Here is an 18818-nt window from a genome sequence, read left to right as displayed (position 1 = left end):
TTCCCCAAAATATTGTGCACTCTAATAAACTTATCTGGGGTCAGAGAACAGAACAGCCACAATATTAAACATAAAGGTTAGGCAGTGGTAGCACACGCCTTTAATCCTAGCATTCCAGAGGCAGAGATCCACCTGGATCTCTGTGAGTTCAAGGCCACATGGTGACTCACACCTTTAATCTCAGGAAGTAATGGCAGGAGGTAGAAAGGTATTTAAGGCATGAGGATGAGGAACTATAGTTGGTTAAACTTTCAGGCTTTCAAGAAGCAGTTCAGCTGAGATCCATCTGGATGAGGACTCAGAGGCTTCCAGTCTGAGGAAAGAGGATCAGCTGAGGAACTGGCCAGGTGAGGTGGCTGTGGCCTGTTCTGCTTCTCTGATCTTCCAGCATTCATCCCAACCAATACCTTGCTCCGGATTTGATTTTATTAATAAGACTTTCTAACAATTCATGCTACAGAGGGAGAAAAGGGAAAGGAGAGATTATGTCATTTTATTATAATCTCAAAAGTAAAATAAGTAATGAAAGTAATTAGAAAGAATTTAGATACAATAAATCTTCTATTTTAACAAAAATTTTCTTAAAAAGAAAACTCATAGCACTGACAAGTTCACACCAGACCAAGTCTGAGCACAGAGAAGGGAAAGTGGGCACAATGTCCCACTCCAATCAAGCTATGCATAGTGGAAAGCTGCTGGGATGGGTAAAATCAGCCTCTCCAGTGGAATGACACCGGATATATCAAGTGTGTATCACTCAGGGCAGGCCCCATGTTCAGCAGTAGTTGGCAAGCACAGAATGGACTGCATGACTTTTGTGTGTGCTTTTTAGTGTTGTTTTGTTTTGGTGTTCTTTGTATTTTCCATTTTGTTTTGCTTATTTGCTTTGATTTTTGTTTTGTTTTTTCTCTTTTGAGAAGAAAGAACATAGAGTTGGGTGATTAGAGAGGGGAGGAGATCTGGGGAGACTTGAGGAAGGGGAAAGAATATGATCAAAATACATTGTGTCAAAAATATTTTATAAAAACCAACAAATACAAAATAAATAAAATAGAAATAAATAAAATTCATGGTGTATATGATAATAAAACTGAGAGACAACATAAGGCTCTAATGTTGTAATTCTGGGTAATAAACAATGTTTTATGCTCACCATAGAACACTATGCTGTAGTAAAAGCAAGTATTAAGGAAAGGCATTTAGCATTTAGGGAGTTTTTATGGCAGTCTAATACTGAAGAAAGTTTTTCTTAAAAAGCTGTGTGATGCATACAAGAGACAGAGACAGGATAGGTAGATGATAAACAGAGGCCAGGGAGAGAGCTAGAACTGTAGGAAAAAGACAAAGGAGGGCGGGATCATGGATGACTTCTTTCTCTCTTCTTTGGTGTCTGTTCTTTTTCTCACTTTTTAAATTTACTTTAAAAAGAGAAACCACTATCCTGTGAGTATTCAGCTATGGAATGGGTACATGTTTAAAGGATAATGGGGCTGATCGACCCAACTCTGGGGTGGCCGGAGGGCTCTGAACAGCTCCCGGTGCCTGCATAGTTTCCTTCAATGTACCCCGTTTCTATATCTCTCTATACGAGCAAGACCATTTGCACCTGCACCTGTAGGCTGTAGACTCCTCCCCCTTTCCTACCCCCCTCTGTTACGCCTTCTGCTCTTTCTCTCTCTCACTGACTTCCCCTAAAGCACGGTGCCTTAGGCCCAGAGACTGCTGCCCACTCCCCTAGTCATGACAGGACAGCCTCAGAGGAAACCCTGTCTTCTTTCAGGGCTAACCTTCTCTATACCGGTAAAGCTGATTTCCAGCCAAACAGTGACCTTCTTCTGACCATTAGCATCTGTTCATTTGTACGTCACACCCACCCCCAAGTCAGGTGAGTGGCAAAGCTAAGATGATTAGGAAGAGGAGAGAGAACTCGACCAAATGAGAAGAGTAGGACTGCCATGGTCTCAGGCTCAGCGGCACGTTCTTTTGGCTTCAGGACACAAAGCTGAGGTCTGAGCTTGGGAGCTCCTGGTATTTATTTCTCCACTGCCTGATGGTGAGCCATGAGTCAGTCTGAATCTGGGTCTTGTCAGCCAAAGTGCCTGTGGCTGGATGGAATGGTCTTCAAGAGGTCTCGTCAACAGCCACATCAACCCTGGACATGAGGCTTGGTGCCAGAAATACTTACAAGGACAGAGACACTTTCTCCTCCTGCTGACTCGCCAAAGAGGGTCACGGAGCCTGGGTCCCCCCCGAAGTTAGCAATGTTGTTCTGGACCCATTGTAGGGCAAATACTTGGTCAAAGTGACCCCAGTTCCCTCTGCTGTGTTCGTCTCCTGTGCTGTAAAAGAAGGGTAAGGGTAGGAGTCAGAGATGCCATAGATGGGCTAGGACGGGTCGAGAGCTGGCCATGGCTACATGAGGATTGTCTCTCAATGTTTCTTATGCTTAAAGTTTGGTCTTCAATATGGGGGTGTTGGGAGGTGCTCTAACCTTTAAGAGGGGATGTCCATTGTTAGGTGGTTGGTCTATTGAGGACACTAGGATGGATGTAGTTCCAGTAGCATTCTGGTTAGTTCTTATGAAAAAGTTATAGAAGACCGAGCCTGGCCTTCACTTGCTCTCTGGCTTTCTGAGACTCCCTTTTGCCACAATACCAGCTGCCTTAATGTGACACTGCCCAGAGGTCTTTGTCACAGCTGACACCCTGCTGCTTGGACTTTCAGCCTTTGAAGCTGGGTAATAAATAAATTTCACTTAAAAATTTAAATTTATGTTATTTTTTAGTGTGTGTGTGTGTGTGTGCGCGCACGCACGCGTGCGCGCACGTGCGCGCACGCACGCGTGCGCGCACGTGCGCGCGCGCTCTTTTGAGGATGCTGGTAGGTAGATCCAGAAGCCAGCTGCATGCGATCTCCCTGGAGCTCAAGTCACAGGCAATCGTCAGCTGCCTAGTGTGGGTGCTAAGAATTGAACTTGGGTCCTTTGCAAGATCAGTATTCACTCTTAATCACTGAGTCATTTCTGCAGCCCAAACTCAGATTTTACAAAATACTACGCTTCAGGTATTTGTTACATTCATGGAAAGCAGCCTGATACAGAAAATTGGTACCGAGGAGTTGGTCTGCTGGCATAACTGTACTAGAAAAGGTGGAAGTGGCTTTGGGGAAGGTCTAAAGGATATGGAGGAGCAGGCTTGTCAGCCTGAAGTGCCATGTGTGACGTGCCATAGATGACTCAGGTGCAAACTGATTAGAATAAGGAATACTCTGTGCATCTTGGCAGACAACTTGGCAAAGCCACACCTACGCCCTAAAGCTTTAGGTGAGGCTAAAATTAAGAATGATAGAACACTTGACATGGTGGAAACAATTTCTGAACAGCAAGGCCTTCAGGACACAGTGTGGACATCATTGATGGCTGGTAGTGAGATTTTCAGTGAGGCTGAAGATCAAAGGGAAACAGACTAGAAATTTGTGGGAAATTATCTCGTGAGAGAGAAGGAACAGAGACAACGCATTTATGGGTAGAGCCAAGAAATCACTTGCTAACAAGATCTGCAGGAGGCAGATTATCAGGAGACCATCCACCACAGGCACAGAGGCCTCCTAAGATATGATGACTTCAAGGAAAGAACTCAAGACTTCTTCTTGGACTTCCTACCTAAAGCTATCTCAGGGTTTTACTCCTGGCTGGCAGCATCTCCAGCCATAAGAACTATAAACACACATGTTAGGAAGGTGGAGGTCCTCTGTGGATGAGTGTCTTAGACAAGCACTCTGGCCCAATGTGAAGCAGCCATTACAGGAAAGCAGAGAGAAGATTAAATGCTCACTACAGTAATGTAGGCCAGAGACACAGGGCTTTGATTTTGGTAGAAGCAAGGAATAAATGAATACCTGAGCTCTGACTGTATTTGAAGGGTAGAGCTAGGAGGTTTGTGGGCCATGTAGGTATGGGGTATGAGATAAAGAAGAGTCTAGACTTTCACAGGGACTTTATTATGAACGATTAAAAGTATAAAACTGAATACAGCTCCACAGAGGGCCTTATGGAAACAGGAAGTGAGATTTTGTGCTCTATGCAGTTCACACTGTCTCTGTGAAGTAAGGTGGTACTAGGTAGACATCCAGGGAGACAGGAGGACACAGTTAAAGATGGTATCTTGACTTTAAGAGAGGCAGGTGTCTTAGCTACTGTTTTATTTCTGTGAAGAGACACCATGACCAAGGCAACTTATAAAAAAAAAGATACAGTTGGGGACTTGCTGACAGTTTCAGAGGGCCAGCAGTCCCTGTTAAGGTGGGAGGTGTGGCAGCAGGCAAACACGCATGGCACTGGAGTAGTAACTGAGAGCTTACATCACATTCACAAGCGGAAGATGGGGGCGGTCATGGGCTTTTGAAACCTCAAAGCCCACTTCCAGTGGTATATCTCCTCCAATAAGGCCATACCTCCTAATCCTTCTCAAAAACAGTTCCACTAACTGGGGACCAAACATTCAAATATATGAGCCTATGTGAGCCATTTCTCATTCTAACCACCACAGTGGGGAATTCTGGGAATTACTGGACAAGGATGGGGAGGCATACAGAGGACTGAGGATTCAGAGGGAAGGAACAAGATAGGGCTGAGCATGAGCAGTCAAGGAGGTGGAAGGTGGCCAAGGGCCAGATGAAAGAAGCAGCTCAGAAGTACAAGTGCTCACTGGGCGGCTACTGAGGGGTCAGGAAGTTGTGCTGGGGAGAAGAGAGGTCATTGGTGGCTTCAGGAAGCACAGCCTGCCAGGCATAGGTGGAGGAGAGAAAGGGAGAGAGGAGGTAGAGGGTCTACTTATGGCAGGCTGAATGAACTAGAAAGGAGAAAAACAGAATCCCGGGAAAGAGACATGGTACCTTAAGTGGTGATGCATTTGTTCCTGAGGCAGAAGCCTAAAGCAACCAGCTGAGAGGCAGACCAGAGCCATCTTCCAGCTCCACAGGCTCCTCAGTGGTGGCTGCAACTCAGCTAGACTACTTAGCAACCATCTCAGAGCTGTATGGAAAATGCAAGAAAGGTTCCCAGTGCAATAGTGAAGGAAACCCTGTCCTGACCTCACAGAGTTGATGGAGTCTCTGGCCTGGACTCCTGCACGTGCCAGACGCTAGGAAGGAAGTGAGCTGCGTGCCTTCTAACACTCTCCAGGGAACACTGTTTCCTGGGTCAGATCCTCTGACAACTCCCATCCTCCCCAGCCACTCATTGCTTGACAACACATGCATTCTCTGAACACTTCTCTGTGCCTCCTGTCCTAGGAGGAGATGTGCGATGTGCGACACTGAGATGCTGTGCTGGTCAGGGACTGCGGTTGGGAATGCCATGTGCTGGACAGCCCAGGTGAAAGGAGACACGTGTTTCAGAACTGATGAAATAAAAGCTAGGCTTTGGAAGATGAATGAGCTTAGAAACAGGCCTTCCAGGCAGAGAGAGCAGTAGACACAAAAGCCCAGAGCATGTGAACAAGTGTGGTTGAAGAAAGAGAGGATAGGAGGGGTCTAAACTGAAGAAACATAGATGCTTTAAGGAACGCAGATGAAATTACCAGGGATGGGTCCTAGTGTCCTGACAAGGGGGTCTTAATGTAATGTGGAACAGGTCCAATATCTTACCTGAGGAATCCCCAGATGCCCAGGCGATATTGAATGACTACCACCACCACTTTTTCATGGGTAGACAGGACCAGTCCATCAAAAGTTGATGCCCCACCAGACAGTAAACCACCTCCATGGACCCACACCATCACCTGGACAGACATCAAGAAACCATTCAGGTTATATGAAGTAGAGAAGGAAAGACATTTGATCTCCTAACTGTTTCTTGGTTATGACTAAAGAAGCCATTATCCAAAGCCCACGGGTGTCTGTCATGACTACAAAAGGCCTATATCCTTCCCAACTCTCTAAGCTGGGCCCCAGACCACAATCCCCCTCAGTGCTGCCTAGTTACTCAATGTCGTTACCCTTCTCACCAGTCTCAGGGACCCTGTCTTTCAGTGGGTCTTCCAACCGAGAATGTTATATGATGGGAAGAGCAAAAGCCAAGGATGGATGTTGTTTTCTCCCCAGCACACCACCCACCTCAGTCTGGACATAATAAGGGACGGTGCTTGCCTTTTGGCCTCACCTCAGTACAGCGGTAAGCTAACTTTCCCTGTGACTGAAATATGGTCTCAAGAAGTACACATGTCCTTAGTGGGGCCTCTTCCCGAGGTGTCTGCCCTTAGCCTTCCTCAAACCTCCCCAGCTCCTAAGCCTAGCTACCATCTACCTTTCCAAGAAGTCTTTAGATACTGACTTTACCTGAGAGCCTACCACCCACCAGGCACTGCCATATGAATTAAGGATTGTGAGAAAAGGGAGTGGATACAATTTCTACTTATTGGCTCCCGAGGTCACATTTCAAGGAAGAACTAAAAGGATAAAATACTATAACATTGCTAATAAAATGTAAAAGAGCTCATGAACTGTGGACTTACTACTGTTCAAAGTACTTTAAAATAACCTATCCATGTAACAGATAGGCAGTCTGCTTGAGGTTCTGCAGCTCATGAGAGGTGGAGGCAAGGCTTGACTCAAGCCCTAACTTCCGTAGCCCACAGCGGCAGCTGAGTGAGTTAGCGGTCCGGGCTAATAGGGCAAAGGGCAGATGCTCTTGCTGCCTTGTGTGTGCTCATCCAGGACTGAAGCATGGCTTGAAAGTCAACACTGTCTGCTCAAATGGAGTGGTACCCGTTCAAGGAAACAGAGGGTAAGAAAGTTAGAAATAGCCTGGTCTCTCATCTTCTCAAAGATACTCCCGGGATTAATTCAGACTCTCTTCTCTAGGACCTGTGTCCATAGCTGGAACATTTCCTGCCTTTAGACTCCTACATCCATCCCCTGTTTCTCCTCCTTCTGGGCCCCTGCCACCTCGAGGGAAGGACTGAGGCAAGGTCATCTCAGAGTGAAGGCTGAGTGCAAAGGTTGGTCGGAAATGACAAACTGAAGAAGCTATGTGATATCTTCCATCCCAAGGGTCACCCTCTCCAGAAGACCTCCATCCCGTGACTTGTAACTAGCAGCCTGCCCCATCTCTGGGCCTTTGTTTATACGGAAATGCTGACTCATTGGGTCGTTAGTCCTTGCCAAAGGCAACTAAGGAGAGAAACAAATTATGGTGAATTCCCAGATGTTTGGCAAAGGAAATGCTTCTGGGATTGTCCCAGTCTCCGTCCCACACACCTTCGTCATGGAACCATCAAAGTTTTTACAGATGGAACCTGGTGTTCTTGGAAGGCCACATGCTTATGTGGTTTCCAAGTTCATGTTAAAAGGTTTGAAGGTCAGGGGACCCAAGTCCTGGGTCCATCAACCCTAAGTTACAGCTTCCCTCCATCTTTTCTTTGGTTGCTCTGTCCATAAAAGTGGAACTAGGTGAATGTTGGGGTCTGGATTCTTTTCACTTCTGACTTGACAGGAAATTACATCTTAATTCCTCGGGGATCAGACTCTTAAACAGGAATTAAGACAACCAACATTGCTTCCCTAATACTATTGTGAGAGAACACAGAAGAATTAGGATGTGCTTCCAGATACACTGCAGTCTCCCACACATGGCTAGCATCACCGGGGAAAACTGAAGTACAGAAACAAATGTTCCCGTGGTAAGGAAAGTCAGAGGCCTGGCTAACAATACCTGTACTGTCAGCATCCCTCACCCCCTCTAAACTGCAATGGAAAATCCAGGATGCTGAAGCCCCAGGGTACCGACTTCCATTGAGAGCTCACCGGCAGCTTGCCTTTGCTTGTCAGGTCAGTGGGGGAGTAAATATTTAAGTAAAGGCAGTCTTCAGAGTACTCTAGAGGAACATTTTCCAGTTGGTTGGTGAAGACATCGGAGAGCACTGGCCCCACCCCTGTAATTTGGGAGCACCTGAGGAGGGGAGAAAGAAGTGAGAGTCAAATAAAGCCCGGGGAGGACTTTCTACTAGGTGATTTAGGCTCACAAATTGTGTTATTACTAGGCTTAAGACTATGCTGTGGGTAGGAAGTTACCTGGGAGTCCTGGCAAGAATCCTGGGACCCCATGAAGACCATGCAGAGGCTACACATCAGATCCAAAGGGAACCTAACATCCACTAGGCTTTATTCTTGTAATGAAACAGCTACCATGTCTGTTCAGGTCACTGCAGGGGGATGGATACCCATCAGATCCAATGAGGCAGAGTCTCCAGCATCTACCTCACACAGATACTGAGGCGGCTCAGTCCCAGTTTCAGCTGCAGTAGGCATCTATCTGCCTCCTCCATGTGGGGAAGTTCTGGGGGATATCCTTGCCTGGCCACTGGGGCATGCTTCCAGGCTTGAATTCATGGGGAAGCATAGTCATGCAGTCCTGGAATTCTCCTCATATGTGCTCTGGGTCCAGCTCATCTGGAAAACCTCAGGACTCACAATAAGCCTGGGTCATTGTGTCCTGAACTGCTGAGATGGGTACAACTGTCACCAGCTTAAGGAACACAGTATCCAATCTACTCTTAGAGAGTTTAGGTAACAAAAGTGACTGCAGAGACTAGTAGACACTTGGGCCTTCAATGTGTAGATATTGTACAATGACCACATGTATCTGGAACATTCAGGACAAAATAATCTCAGTAAATACACAAAACAGGGCACCAGAGACAAGACTCCACAATGACAGAGATGTGGGATCTCCCAGAGCTGACTCCAAACAGCATTTTTTTCTGTCTGTTTTAAGGAAGAACAACAGACTTCAAGGGAACACAAAGAAATGACTCATAAGTTCATCATAGAAATTTTGTTTGGAAAGGAGTAAAGTTGTCTATATAGAGATATTTCTAATTGCTTGTTGTTAGCAGATAGAGTTGATATTGTCATAATAGAAATTTAACACTGAGATTAAAAGTTAAAAAATATCAAACAGGAATGGTGAAGCTGGAAACTGCAATGAATAAAGTGAAAAATGAGCCAACAACAAAGGCACCAGACAGTAAACCGGTGCTTGAAGGCAGGCCTTTTGATGCTCCCATTTTGTCGTTTTTATAGTCCTAGGGGCTTTTGAACTTGCTAAGCAAACACTTTACCGCTGAGCTGTAACCACAGTCCCAAGGCAGTCTATTTGAAAGTACACACAGTGAGAAAAGAATGTGGATGAAGGAAGAAAACTTATGAGAGCCATTAGAAACTTCAAAGGAGCAAGCACAGGGGTTATTGGAGACAGTTGACAGACAGCAGGGAAGCGTATTCAAGGAGGATGATGGAGACTGTTTCAGCCTGGAGGGAGATGCCAGGGTCCAAATGTCACAAGTTCAAACCCAATACAATCACCTACGACATATTATAAACAAACTCAACAATCAAAGGTAAAAGAAAAAAAACCAGTAAGAAAAGCAAGTAACACATAAAGTAGTTCTCTTATGCCTGGATAAACAAAGGGGAAGGAATTTATTGCTACCAGCTCCACCATACAAGAACTACTTAAGTTTCCAAATAGAAGACAACATGTAATAACAGGGATTGTTAACCTTCACTGGCAGTAGACACAGAAACAGTTCCAATTGTATTAGCACCATAATCATGCTAAGTATTCACACCTATCTTTAAAGTGACAAAACTATTTTACTTAATAAAAATAATATCTATTGAATTTGGTAATAATATGCAAGACAAAAAATGTGAGATCAAAAATTCAAAGTGGAAGGAAAGAGCTGAAATTTAGAGTGTTAGTTTGCTTTGTGGTCAAAGGAAGGGTGCTGTCAGGTTAATACTGTAAGCATAGGGTGTTTGCAGTAAGCTCCCTAGTGACTACAAAACAAAAGCTTTCCATGGAGACACTGAAACAAAGTCAAAAGCTCAAGGGATACCACGTGAAGACACCACTGAACTATAAAGCTGAGACAATGAAAAGGAGGAAAGGGAGGAGGGAAGGGTAAAAGCTAGGTGCCTTACTCAAGAGGCTACCTGGGCACCCTGAGTTTCTGGGCTCAACTGCAGCACTAACAACATTTCACCCCCTGCAGCAAGCTGCAAGAATATATTACAGAGATCCAGCTGTATATAATAAGCTATACCTTATATAAAAAGACTGATCAAGGTGTCTTTCAAGAGGAAGCCATTTATCAAGGAATATTTAGTGTTGTTTAGCTTATTAATATATATCAGCTGTCTTCTGCTATGGAATTCTTGTGTGCCCATATACTACTAAGCCATTTGGCAAACAGTTTAGTTTCTCAGATCTACTACTGATCCACTAGGTAACACTCCTGCAGGGCCTAGGAGATGTATGGGTTGTAGATGCATAACTTGTTTCTTGTGCAAATGAAGCTCAGACCTCCCTTCCCCAGACAGGGAAAATGGCATTCCAGAACAATGACTCGGAACAAAGGAGGTTTTTGCATGTCCAGATGGAGTGAAGGATGGGGCAGGATTCCTGGGCAGAGCAGAGTCATGTAGCCAAGAGAGAAAGGACAAAGCAGTTTTGATAGATGGTAGGCAGAGCTATGTGGCCAGAGAGAAGAAAGGAAGGCAGAGCTTCTCAGAGCCAGGGGTAAGGAGCAAGGAAGGAAAGATGGAGGATGAAGGAACAGAGGACAAAGATGAGGTCAAATGCACAGGAGCTTAGTTAGGACTATGATAGGCAGGCCCCATAGGTACAGAGAGGAGCTGTATGTGAGGACGGAGCTGAAGCTGTATAGATAGAATTTTGTCTTAGAGAAATAAAGTCACAGATGAAAGAGCATGGTGCACATAGATTCTTTTCCCTCAGATGCTACCTGTTGTAGCATCTTTCCTAGGACCCTAGGAGGAATCTTCTCAGGGCAGGTCCCTGGGAAAATTCCATTAACCCCTGACACTAGCAGCTTCATCCATGTAAAGTTAAAGACAGGAGATATAGGATCCCTGTGTCTTATCTTCCTATCAGCATTTTTATCCAATGAGTGAGTCACTAATTATTATAATACCACAAAATTTATTTTCTTGCTTTGCAGTTGTTCTGTTTGTCTGCCTGTCTGTCTTTCTGTCTGTATCTCTTATAGAATACACACTCTATGAAGGTAGGAGATCTTTATTTTGTTCACTGATGCATTATCAGAACCCAGACTATGTCCAGAATATGACAGGTGCTCAACAGATAAAAGACTCTAGGACACTTTAACAGTTATGGACTGTCTTTGAGATCTTACAGTATGTTAAGGATACATAAACAAAGTGTAATCAGTCAGAGAACAATCTCAACTCTTTCCTACAGCTCTCTGAGGCAGATATCCCATTGAAAGAGACCCAGGCCCACCCCAGCGGCTTACATAGGAGGGTAGGAGGTGGCATTCTTCACGAAGCTCCAGGGCTCTGCAGGCTCTGGTGGAGCAAACCTCAGGGATCCAAGAGGAGGCTTGGCAAAGGGGACTCCCAGGAAGACGGCCACAGGCTGTGTGAATCCTTCTAAGCTGACATACTTCCCCAGGACTTTGCCATGAACAGTGTCCACCACGGGTGGTGAGGACGGGTACCCTGATGACAATGGAATAGAAATAAGAATATACCAGAAGGGATATCTTGTTTTCTGCTTTTAGGTATATGGTCATGAATCAGCTACCATAGCCATGTTAGGCATCAATCACTTCTAATTTAAAATTAAGGTGAGAAAAACCATCCTTCCCAATTCAGTGGACTGTCAAAAGGGGTAAACTAGGACTGGAGGCTGAAAAGCATGCATCCCATGGAGGCTGGGAGACAGCTCAGTTTGATGTTGGTGTTGGATGCTGGGTGAGATCATGAATGAGAGGTGGGCCCTTGTTCCTTACTACTGTTGCTCCTTACCACTGAATGAACCATGGAAAGACTGAGTGTCAGTAAGGAGGGTGAGGCAGAGGGATTGTGAGAAAGAGGAGAAAGAGGAGCAGGGGTAGTGGAAGCTAGTTTGTACCATTCTTTGGAGCTCATGGGCTGCCCTCAGTTGTCTGATGCCTATCTCTGGGTATTTAAGTCAAATAGGTGTAGGCTATAAGAACTGATACTGGAGATGGCTGGGGTACAGCCTCTGAGCTAGAGCTAGACCCTGTGACAACATCTCTATATCGGCAAGGCTTTGTGTTTGAAAGCCTCAACCCATGCTTATTGCAGGACAGCTCAGGACTTCAATGTAAATCCATGCCATTTGAGAGGCTAAGAAAGCAGGACTCTTTAGGACATGTATTACCCCAGTGCTACTGACTAAACTGTGCTCTGATTATTTCTGAATTCAGAGGTAGCGCTTTGCTATTAGAGGCCAGACAACCTCACCGTGTCTCGATTTTGTCTCCTTTCTGGCCCTGAGACACTGTGGCAGATCCAATACTGAATGTAAGGCAGAATGAGAACAAACCAATCTGGAATGGAGCATTCTTTTGGTGCTGGAGGAAAACCAGAAGAAAATCCCAGAAACCTCACCCCAACTCCATCTACAAGAAGTCCTTTCCAGATTCTCCCAGTCCCCTGGTTTCCTCATCTGTAACATGGCCATGTTTGTTCAAGGCTTCTTTGGGAAGTAATGTAAAGCAACTGGAATGCACGTTTGGCCCATAGTAAATGCTCCATATGTGTACCTTCCAGCTGACGTAAGTTGTAATGTTTGCATTCCTTTTATATTTCCCATCACAGTGGTCCACTTTCCACCCTGGTTGCTGGCGTCTACCTACTTCATATTTGGAAGAGCATCACTGAACTAACATGGGCTAGTGATTTTGGCTCAGATGTTGCCTTGGTATTCTTACAGCCCCTCTTCCACTTCTCCCTGGACTGCTTCGCCCTTCCTTCTGCCGCCACTTTGGTGGATGTTCCCAGCTGTGGCTGTTCCAGCTGTGGCTGTTGTTTTCGTGTTTTGAATTGGACACTGATACTTCTTTCCAACCTGGTTTCCTATAATAGCCTTCTACGGCCATTGGCTGTTCTTTAACCAATTTTGAACGATTATTTTGTTCTGACCCACACACTTGAGTGGAGATGTTGACATAATGTCTGTATTCAAATGGGGGCCACTGGAGGATGAGAAAGTAGAATCATGTTCTGGGAGGCCTGCTCTGAGATATTGCCTTCACCCTGAAGCCACACAGGAGGACACATGATCCATGGCTGTCATTAAGAGTAGCAAAGTCTGACTCCCATGGGAGACCTAGATTTGGGGGATGTGGGGATGAGGGGTGGCTTGGGAAAGAGGGCTGGGGGTGGGAGGAGGGAGGAGGGGGGGTCTGTGGATAGCATGTGGAGTGAGTAGAGAATTTCTTAATAAAAAATAAAAAATAAATAAATAAAGAGTAGCAAAGTCCTTCAGCATCATGACAGAGGGTCATGCTGGCTTTTTATAGTGCCACACCAAGTAGGACCAAGACAGGGGTGAAGCTGTAGGGAATTAGGGACGGACTGTATTCTTCACAAGAATGGAGCACACAGGGTAGACTGGAGCCTGGTTAGGGTGACCATGTTAAGAACTGCTAGAAGAATATTCTTGACTCCAGAATGGTCCCTGATGTTTACTTGTCCACTAAGCAAACCTCATTCCCTTGGCTAGGAATTTGCTATCCTTCCCATCATGCACCTAGATATTTCAGGGCAGCCCTACCCCCACTTCCCAAGGACTCTCCTTAGCAGCATTTGCAGCCCATTTATCCTTCCCAGACCAGGCTTGTATTTTGACATCTGAGTCTCTGAACCTTTTTCTTTCACTTACATAACTCCTTTCCACCTTCCCTTATTTACAAATCCCCACAGGACAAGTCCCAGCTCCCCATGGTGATCTGAAGGCCTCACTCCCTCCTCCAGTTCCTTGTAGCTCCTTCCTGTTCCCTCTCTAATCTAGGTGTGTCTATGGTCCTTCCCCTACAAGGTCAGGGCCCTGCATCTAAGGCTACCTGTTACTCATCCTCTTACCCAGCACAGAGCTCAGCCCCAACACCTCTTGGGAACTGAGGAGCAAATTATCTTTTCTGTAGCCATTGGCTCTTAACATGTTGACTTGACCATATTTCAAGTTTTTACTAATATACCCTATTTAAAATACCACTTCTCTAAATCCATCTATTATTTTGGCGTGTGTGTGCTTCTAGCCCAGATACCATGCTAAGTGCTATGGAAACAACCACCTCTTCCATCCTCACTACAGTCCAGTGAGGAAGGTACAATCATTTTCCTATTTTCTAGATTCACGACGCAAGCACTGCATAGTTAAAGGGTCTTGGCCACGCTTGGGGCTCAGAAGGGCTAGTGAGGCTCTAATCCTGCACTCTGACTCCTCCTTCGATGCTGTTCAAACTCTGCTGAGCCTCTTTCCACATCTGACTAGGGCTGGAATAAGACCTAGGAAATAGCTTGGGGCTCCCTTAACTCCTCACGTTGAGGCAGGGGGTTAGCTTGATTTTCTGGCACTTGCAGCTGGGGTATCAGGGTGCTTTTCCTTCCCTGCATCTCTGTGATGGATGACACTTGCTGGACTCTGATGCTTCCAGCCCATGTTGAAGTCCAGCTGGTGAGCACTGACGCAGATGGAGCCCGTCATATATTCTCTTATGCCCATCTCCACTCACCTCAGCCTAGGCCTAGGAGCTCCAAATGTTCCTCCAGTGTTTACATTTTAGAAGAACTCACCAAAAGCCATGCAAGTGTTGAGGGATGCCAGGACCAGAGCAAAGAGCCACATGGTGGACGCCCAGCTGCTCTGGGTCCCTGTGAGGTGGTCTCGAAGCTCTTCTGGGGGGTTTTGTATATCACCCCTTAGATTGTGAGATCTTGTGACAACACCCATCCATATGCAGTCCAGTTGCCTGGTCATGAGATGAAAGGTATTCTCACTGTTCCACAGAGTTCCCAGGGGTCTGATGGCAACCCAGGCCAGATCCTGTCTAGTTCAAGCTCTTATAATTGGTTCCAGACTTAGCTATCAGATTACAGATGATCTCAAACTGGACCAACAACTTCTTACATAAGGTCTCTCCCTGGGGTTAACCTCAGTCCACCTAGAGTTTCTCAAAGGCAGACACAACAAACAGCACCTTCAGGCAGGGCTCAGCTTTTGTCTGAGACCCTCAGAGAGGCTGGAAAATTTATAGCAATGCACAGCTCCAGAGCTGCTGTTCTGGGAGTTTAGAACACATCTGTGACTTCTCTGGGCTAGTGTGTCAAAGCATTCAGTGTTCTCAAGTCTGCAAGTGAAGTTAAGTTTGACACAGTTCTCCTGACACCTAAATTACTTCTTCATGTTCCTGCCAAGTGGCCTGGCCTGCTACCATCCACCTCTACAGTCAGAAAACTCACTACTTTTTAACATGTTTAGGATGAATATTTCTATGTTAAACCAACTCCATATCTCCACAGTCTCCAGCTCTAATCATCCACTTGCCTAGTCACTTGTAATTCTTCAAACATTTGCCAAATTTATTTCCCTCCACAGTAAAACAAAATGCAAAGACTGGGAATGAAAAACTTCTTCTCAGGTCAGGGCCTGTCTGCCACTTCCCTCACTTCCACATGTTCCAGAAAAGACAGGCAACATATTTGATATTGGTTTCTATCCTTTGTTTTGTTTTGAGATAGGGTCTGATGCTGGCCTTGAACTCCCTGCATAACTGAGGATGGCCTTGAAATTCTGATTCTCCTGCCCCCACCTCCTAAGTACTGACATTACAGGTGTGTGCCACCACACCCAAGGTTTAGTTCTGACTGATCTTCTTCCTAAGGCTTCCATTCTTGTTCAAGACTGCACCTTCTCAGCCAGAGCCACAGCCTCCCAGGCTCCTCAGAGAGAAGCAGGATCCTTTCTTCCTGTGCTGCCCTCTGCTGGACAATGGGGAATACTCAGGCCAATGAAAGTTTGCGGTGGTGACTTTGATTGATCTCATGGAACAGCACACAAGAACAATGCCAGTTGTGGGTAAGGGGAGCTTTCTGAGGAAAAAAATCCACAGTGATGGAAAATACAACAAGCTGTTGCCTGATGAAGTGAGGAGACTCTTTGGGGACATGTGCTTGCAGGATTTAGAAATGATTGAAAGGGGTCTAGCCTTGGACACACCCCATCTCCTGAAAATCTGGATGCCTGAAATCACATTGAAGGATGAAAGTACCATTTTTAAAGTTGTTCGTTAAAGGGCATCTTCAATGTCAAGGACATTAAAGCAGGATTTGGACAGCTTCTAGAAACTTAGGCAACATGTATACTATTCTGTTCAGACAGTGAGTGATCTTCAGTAGGAAGTTTGGGTCAGAATGCCTGAAAATGAAAAATGTAGATGCCCAGGTCCCATTCAGGAAGATTCCAGTCAGTTGAAATGGGCTCTGACATGGCCGTTGGGTTTTGGGAAAGCCCCAAGGCAATTCTTCAACTTTTACCTGATAGAAAAATCTTAAAATAAGCAAGAAAACAGAAAATTGGATAAGTGTTATTCATATGTTGGCACCTGGTCAGACACCTGTGAAAAAGAGATCCATATCCAGGACTGCTAGGGCTGTGAACAGCAAAAACATGGCAGTTGTATATATGGGCTGCCCAGCTTTCCCTCATGTGTCTCGGTTCTCTTCCTAGGTCCACCAAACAGCCCTTGATCACATGTAGGTGGGAGCAGATACATACATCATATACCTTGCTCTCCTCTGGGGAACTCCAACCACTTTATATCCCCTCCTGCTGGTTCCCCGTGGGCTGCCTCATTCTTCCGCTAGAAGTCTGCTCCCCTCTCCTGCGATGGCTGACCCCTGACCTATTGGTCTCTCCCCTCCATGACTTGAGTATTTTCTGAAATTACAACAGGACTCAAATTTGTCTTGGGATTGATTTGTGTGTGTGTGTGTGTGTGTGTGTGTGTGTGTGTGTGTGTGTGTGTGTGTGTGTTTATATCTTGCATGCAAAGATACCATGCAAGGCCTGTGTGGTGATGTTGTGTTCCCCAATATGTTGTGCATTCTAATAAACTTATCTGGGATCAGAGAACAGAACAGCCATAGATACAGAGTCCAGAAAATGGTGGCACACACACCTTTAATCCTAGCATTCTGGAGGCAGAGATCCGACTGGAACTCTGTGAGTTCAAGGCCACACTGGAAATAGCCAGGCGTGGTAACAAGAACCTTTAATCCCAGGAAGTGATGGCAGGAAGCAGAAAGGTATATGAGGCGTGAGGACCAGGAACTAGAGTTGGTTAAGCTTTCAGGTTTTCGAGAAGCAGTTCAGCTGAGATCCATTTGGATAAGGACACGGAGGCTTCCAGTCTGAGGAAACAGGATCAGCTGAGGAACTGTGAGGTGAGGAAGCTATGGCTTGTTCTGCTTCTCTGATCTTTCAGCCTTGACCCCAGTACCTAGCTGCAGGTTTGATTTTATTAATAAGACCATTTAAGATTCCTGCTACAGACCTGTGTGACACTATGGCTGTGTGAACACACACTGAGGACTGCCATGTCATGTTTTTATTCTATAACGTCCCCATGTTTCCTCATGGTATCTGTTAACCTGATGTTCACATAGCCATCACACATTCTTTTAGTATCTGTTGGGTGTACCTATCTCTGTCTTTTCCAGTGTTTCTCCACTGAGAGTAAATACTAACCACACCTTCCCTCCCCCAGAGAAAACTGTACAGTCTTCTAACACTTGGAGTAGAGGTCTTGGCCTCAGTGTGGGGGACAGGATAGAGCTTTTAATCAGGAAGGAAAGGCCACTCACTGGCTTAGGACTTTTTGTGGTTGGGGTGGGGCCAGGGTGAGCTTATGAGGCTTGGATCTTACTCTGGCACCAAAGGAGGAAGTGCCCAGGCTTTCTAATCAGCTTCTCCAGATAAGGGGCAAGAGGGGAAGGCGAGGGTGAGACTTACAAGCTACCAGCAGTCAAGGGTTAGGAAGTGGAGCCAGACTCCATATCACTCAGCACATAATTGGGTTTTGTCTTTTAAATCCCAGTCTCAAGGTCTTTGTTAACTCATAGGTTTAAGGCTTTTTTACTTAGCAGAATTATTCATAAGCTGAACTCTACTCATTATTTTTCTGAATGTTCATTTAGTCCTTGTTCCATTTTCCATGTCAGCTTGCTTTGAGAATGACAATTTTATCTCCATTTTATCTCCAACACTGATTTACTATATAGACCTTTCTTTTAAAAAAAATTTTAATGACCAGCACTGTAAAAAAAATGATTGATTGCCATATGTATACAATACCACACCTTTCGATAGTATATGTTCTATCTTCAAGCAGCTTAGTATCAATAACATGAGTTGGAAAATTGCACATTACTATAAAGTATTCTCTTCCATCTGTTAGGTCCAGATCACAGGGACCTCCAAAAGACCACCATGGAGACCAAATCCCATATGTAAAAGAAAAGAGCCTGTACTTTCGAGCTCAGAGCTTCGACTCTCTGTCCGACACAGTGGTGAGAGCAGAGAGCCCAGAGCACAGGCAGAGTAGAGATTTTATCATAGCAGAGGTTGGGGTGAGGGGATTTCTAGGGTTCAGGGCCTTGATTGACTGACATTTGTCTAGGGGTGTAGGGATCATTTGGAATGTCAGGTATTTCCTCTCAGATGCAGGCCCCACTGGGTGAGGTCAGCTTGTGGCTTTTCCTGGCTCCAGGTATTACCCACCAGAAGCTGTGTCTGGGCCTCTAAGCCTGTCATGGCAGCTTTGTGGTCAAGCTGTTCTGCCCTCACCCACACACATCCTTGTCCTCTTTTCTTCATATGTTTTTCAGCCTGTTCATCTGTCCCTCATAGGGAGTCTCTCTCCACACATTAACTTTCCACTACAAGTAGACTTCTGGTAGGT

At 45.4% G+C, this 18818-nt stretch overlaps 1 protein-coding gene across 1 annotated transcript in view; it reads right to left on the bottom strand.

The window, feature by feature from the left end:
- Positions 1-14891, bottom strand: part of LOC102927036 (liver carboxylesterase 1) — a 28798-nt gene extending 13907 nt beyond the window's left edge. The window contains exons 1-5 of the mRNA XM_006984051.3: positions 14653-14891; positions 11340-11544; positions 7804-7948; positions 5647-5780; positions 2186-2339 (exon numbers count right to left, since the gene is read on the bottom strand). Coding sequence (XP_006984113.3) covers positions 2186-2339; positions 5647-5780; positions 7804-7948; positions 11340-11544; positions 14653-14836 — 822 coding nt within the window. The 5' untranslated portion in view covers positions 14837-14891. The remainder of the gene's footprint in view (positions 1-2185; positions 2340-5646; positions 5781-7803; positions 7949-11339; positions 11545-14652) is intronic.
- Between the last annotated feature and the right edge of the window lie 3927 nt (positions 14892-18818).

The sequence above is a fragment of the Peromyscus maniculatus genome, chromosome 5, assembly GCF_049852395.1.
Source record: "Peromyscus maniculatus bairdii isolate BWxNUB_F1_BW_parent chromosome 5, HU_Pman_BW_mat_3.1, whole genome shotgun sequence".
In the NCBI taxonomy this organism is placed as follows: Eukaryota; Metazoa; Chordata; class Mammalia; order Rodentia; family Cricetidae; genus Peromyscus; species Peromyscus maniculatus.
The sequence above is the reverse complement of the archived record's forward strand: the minus strand, read 5'-3'. Positions and strand labels throughout refer to the sequence as shown.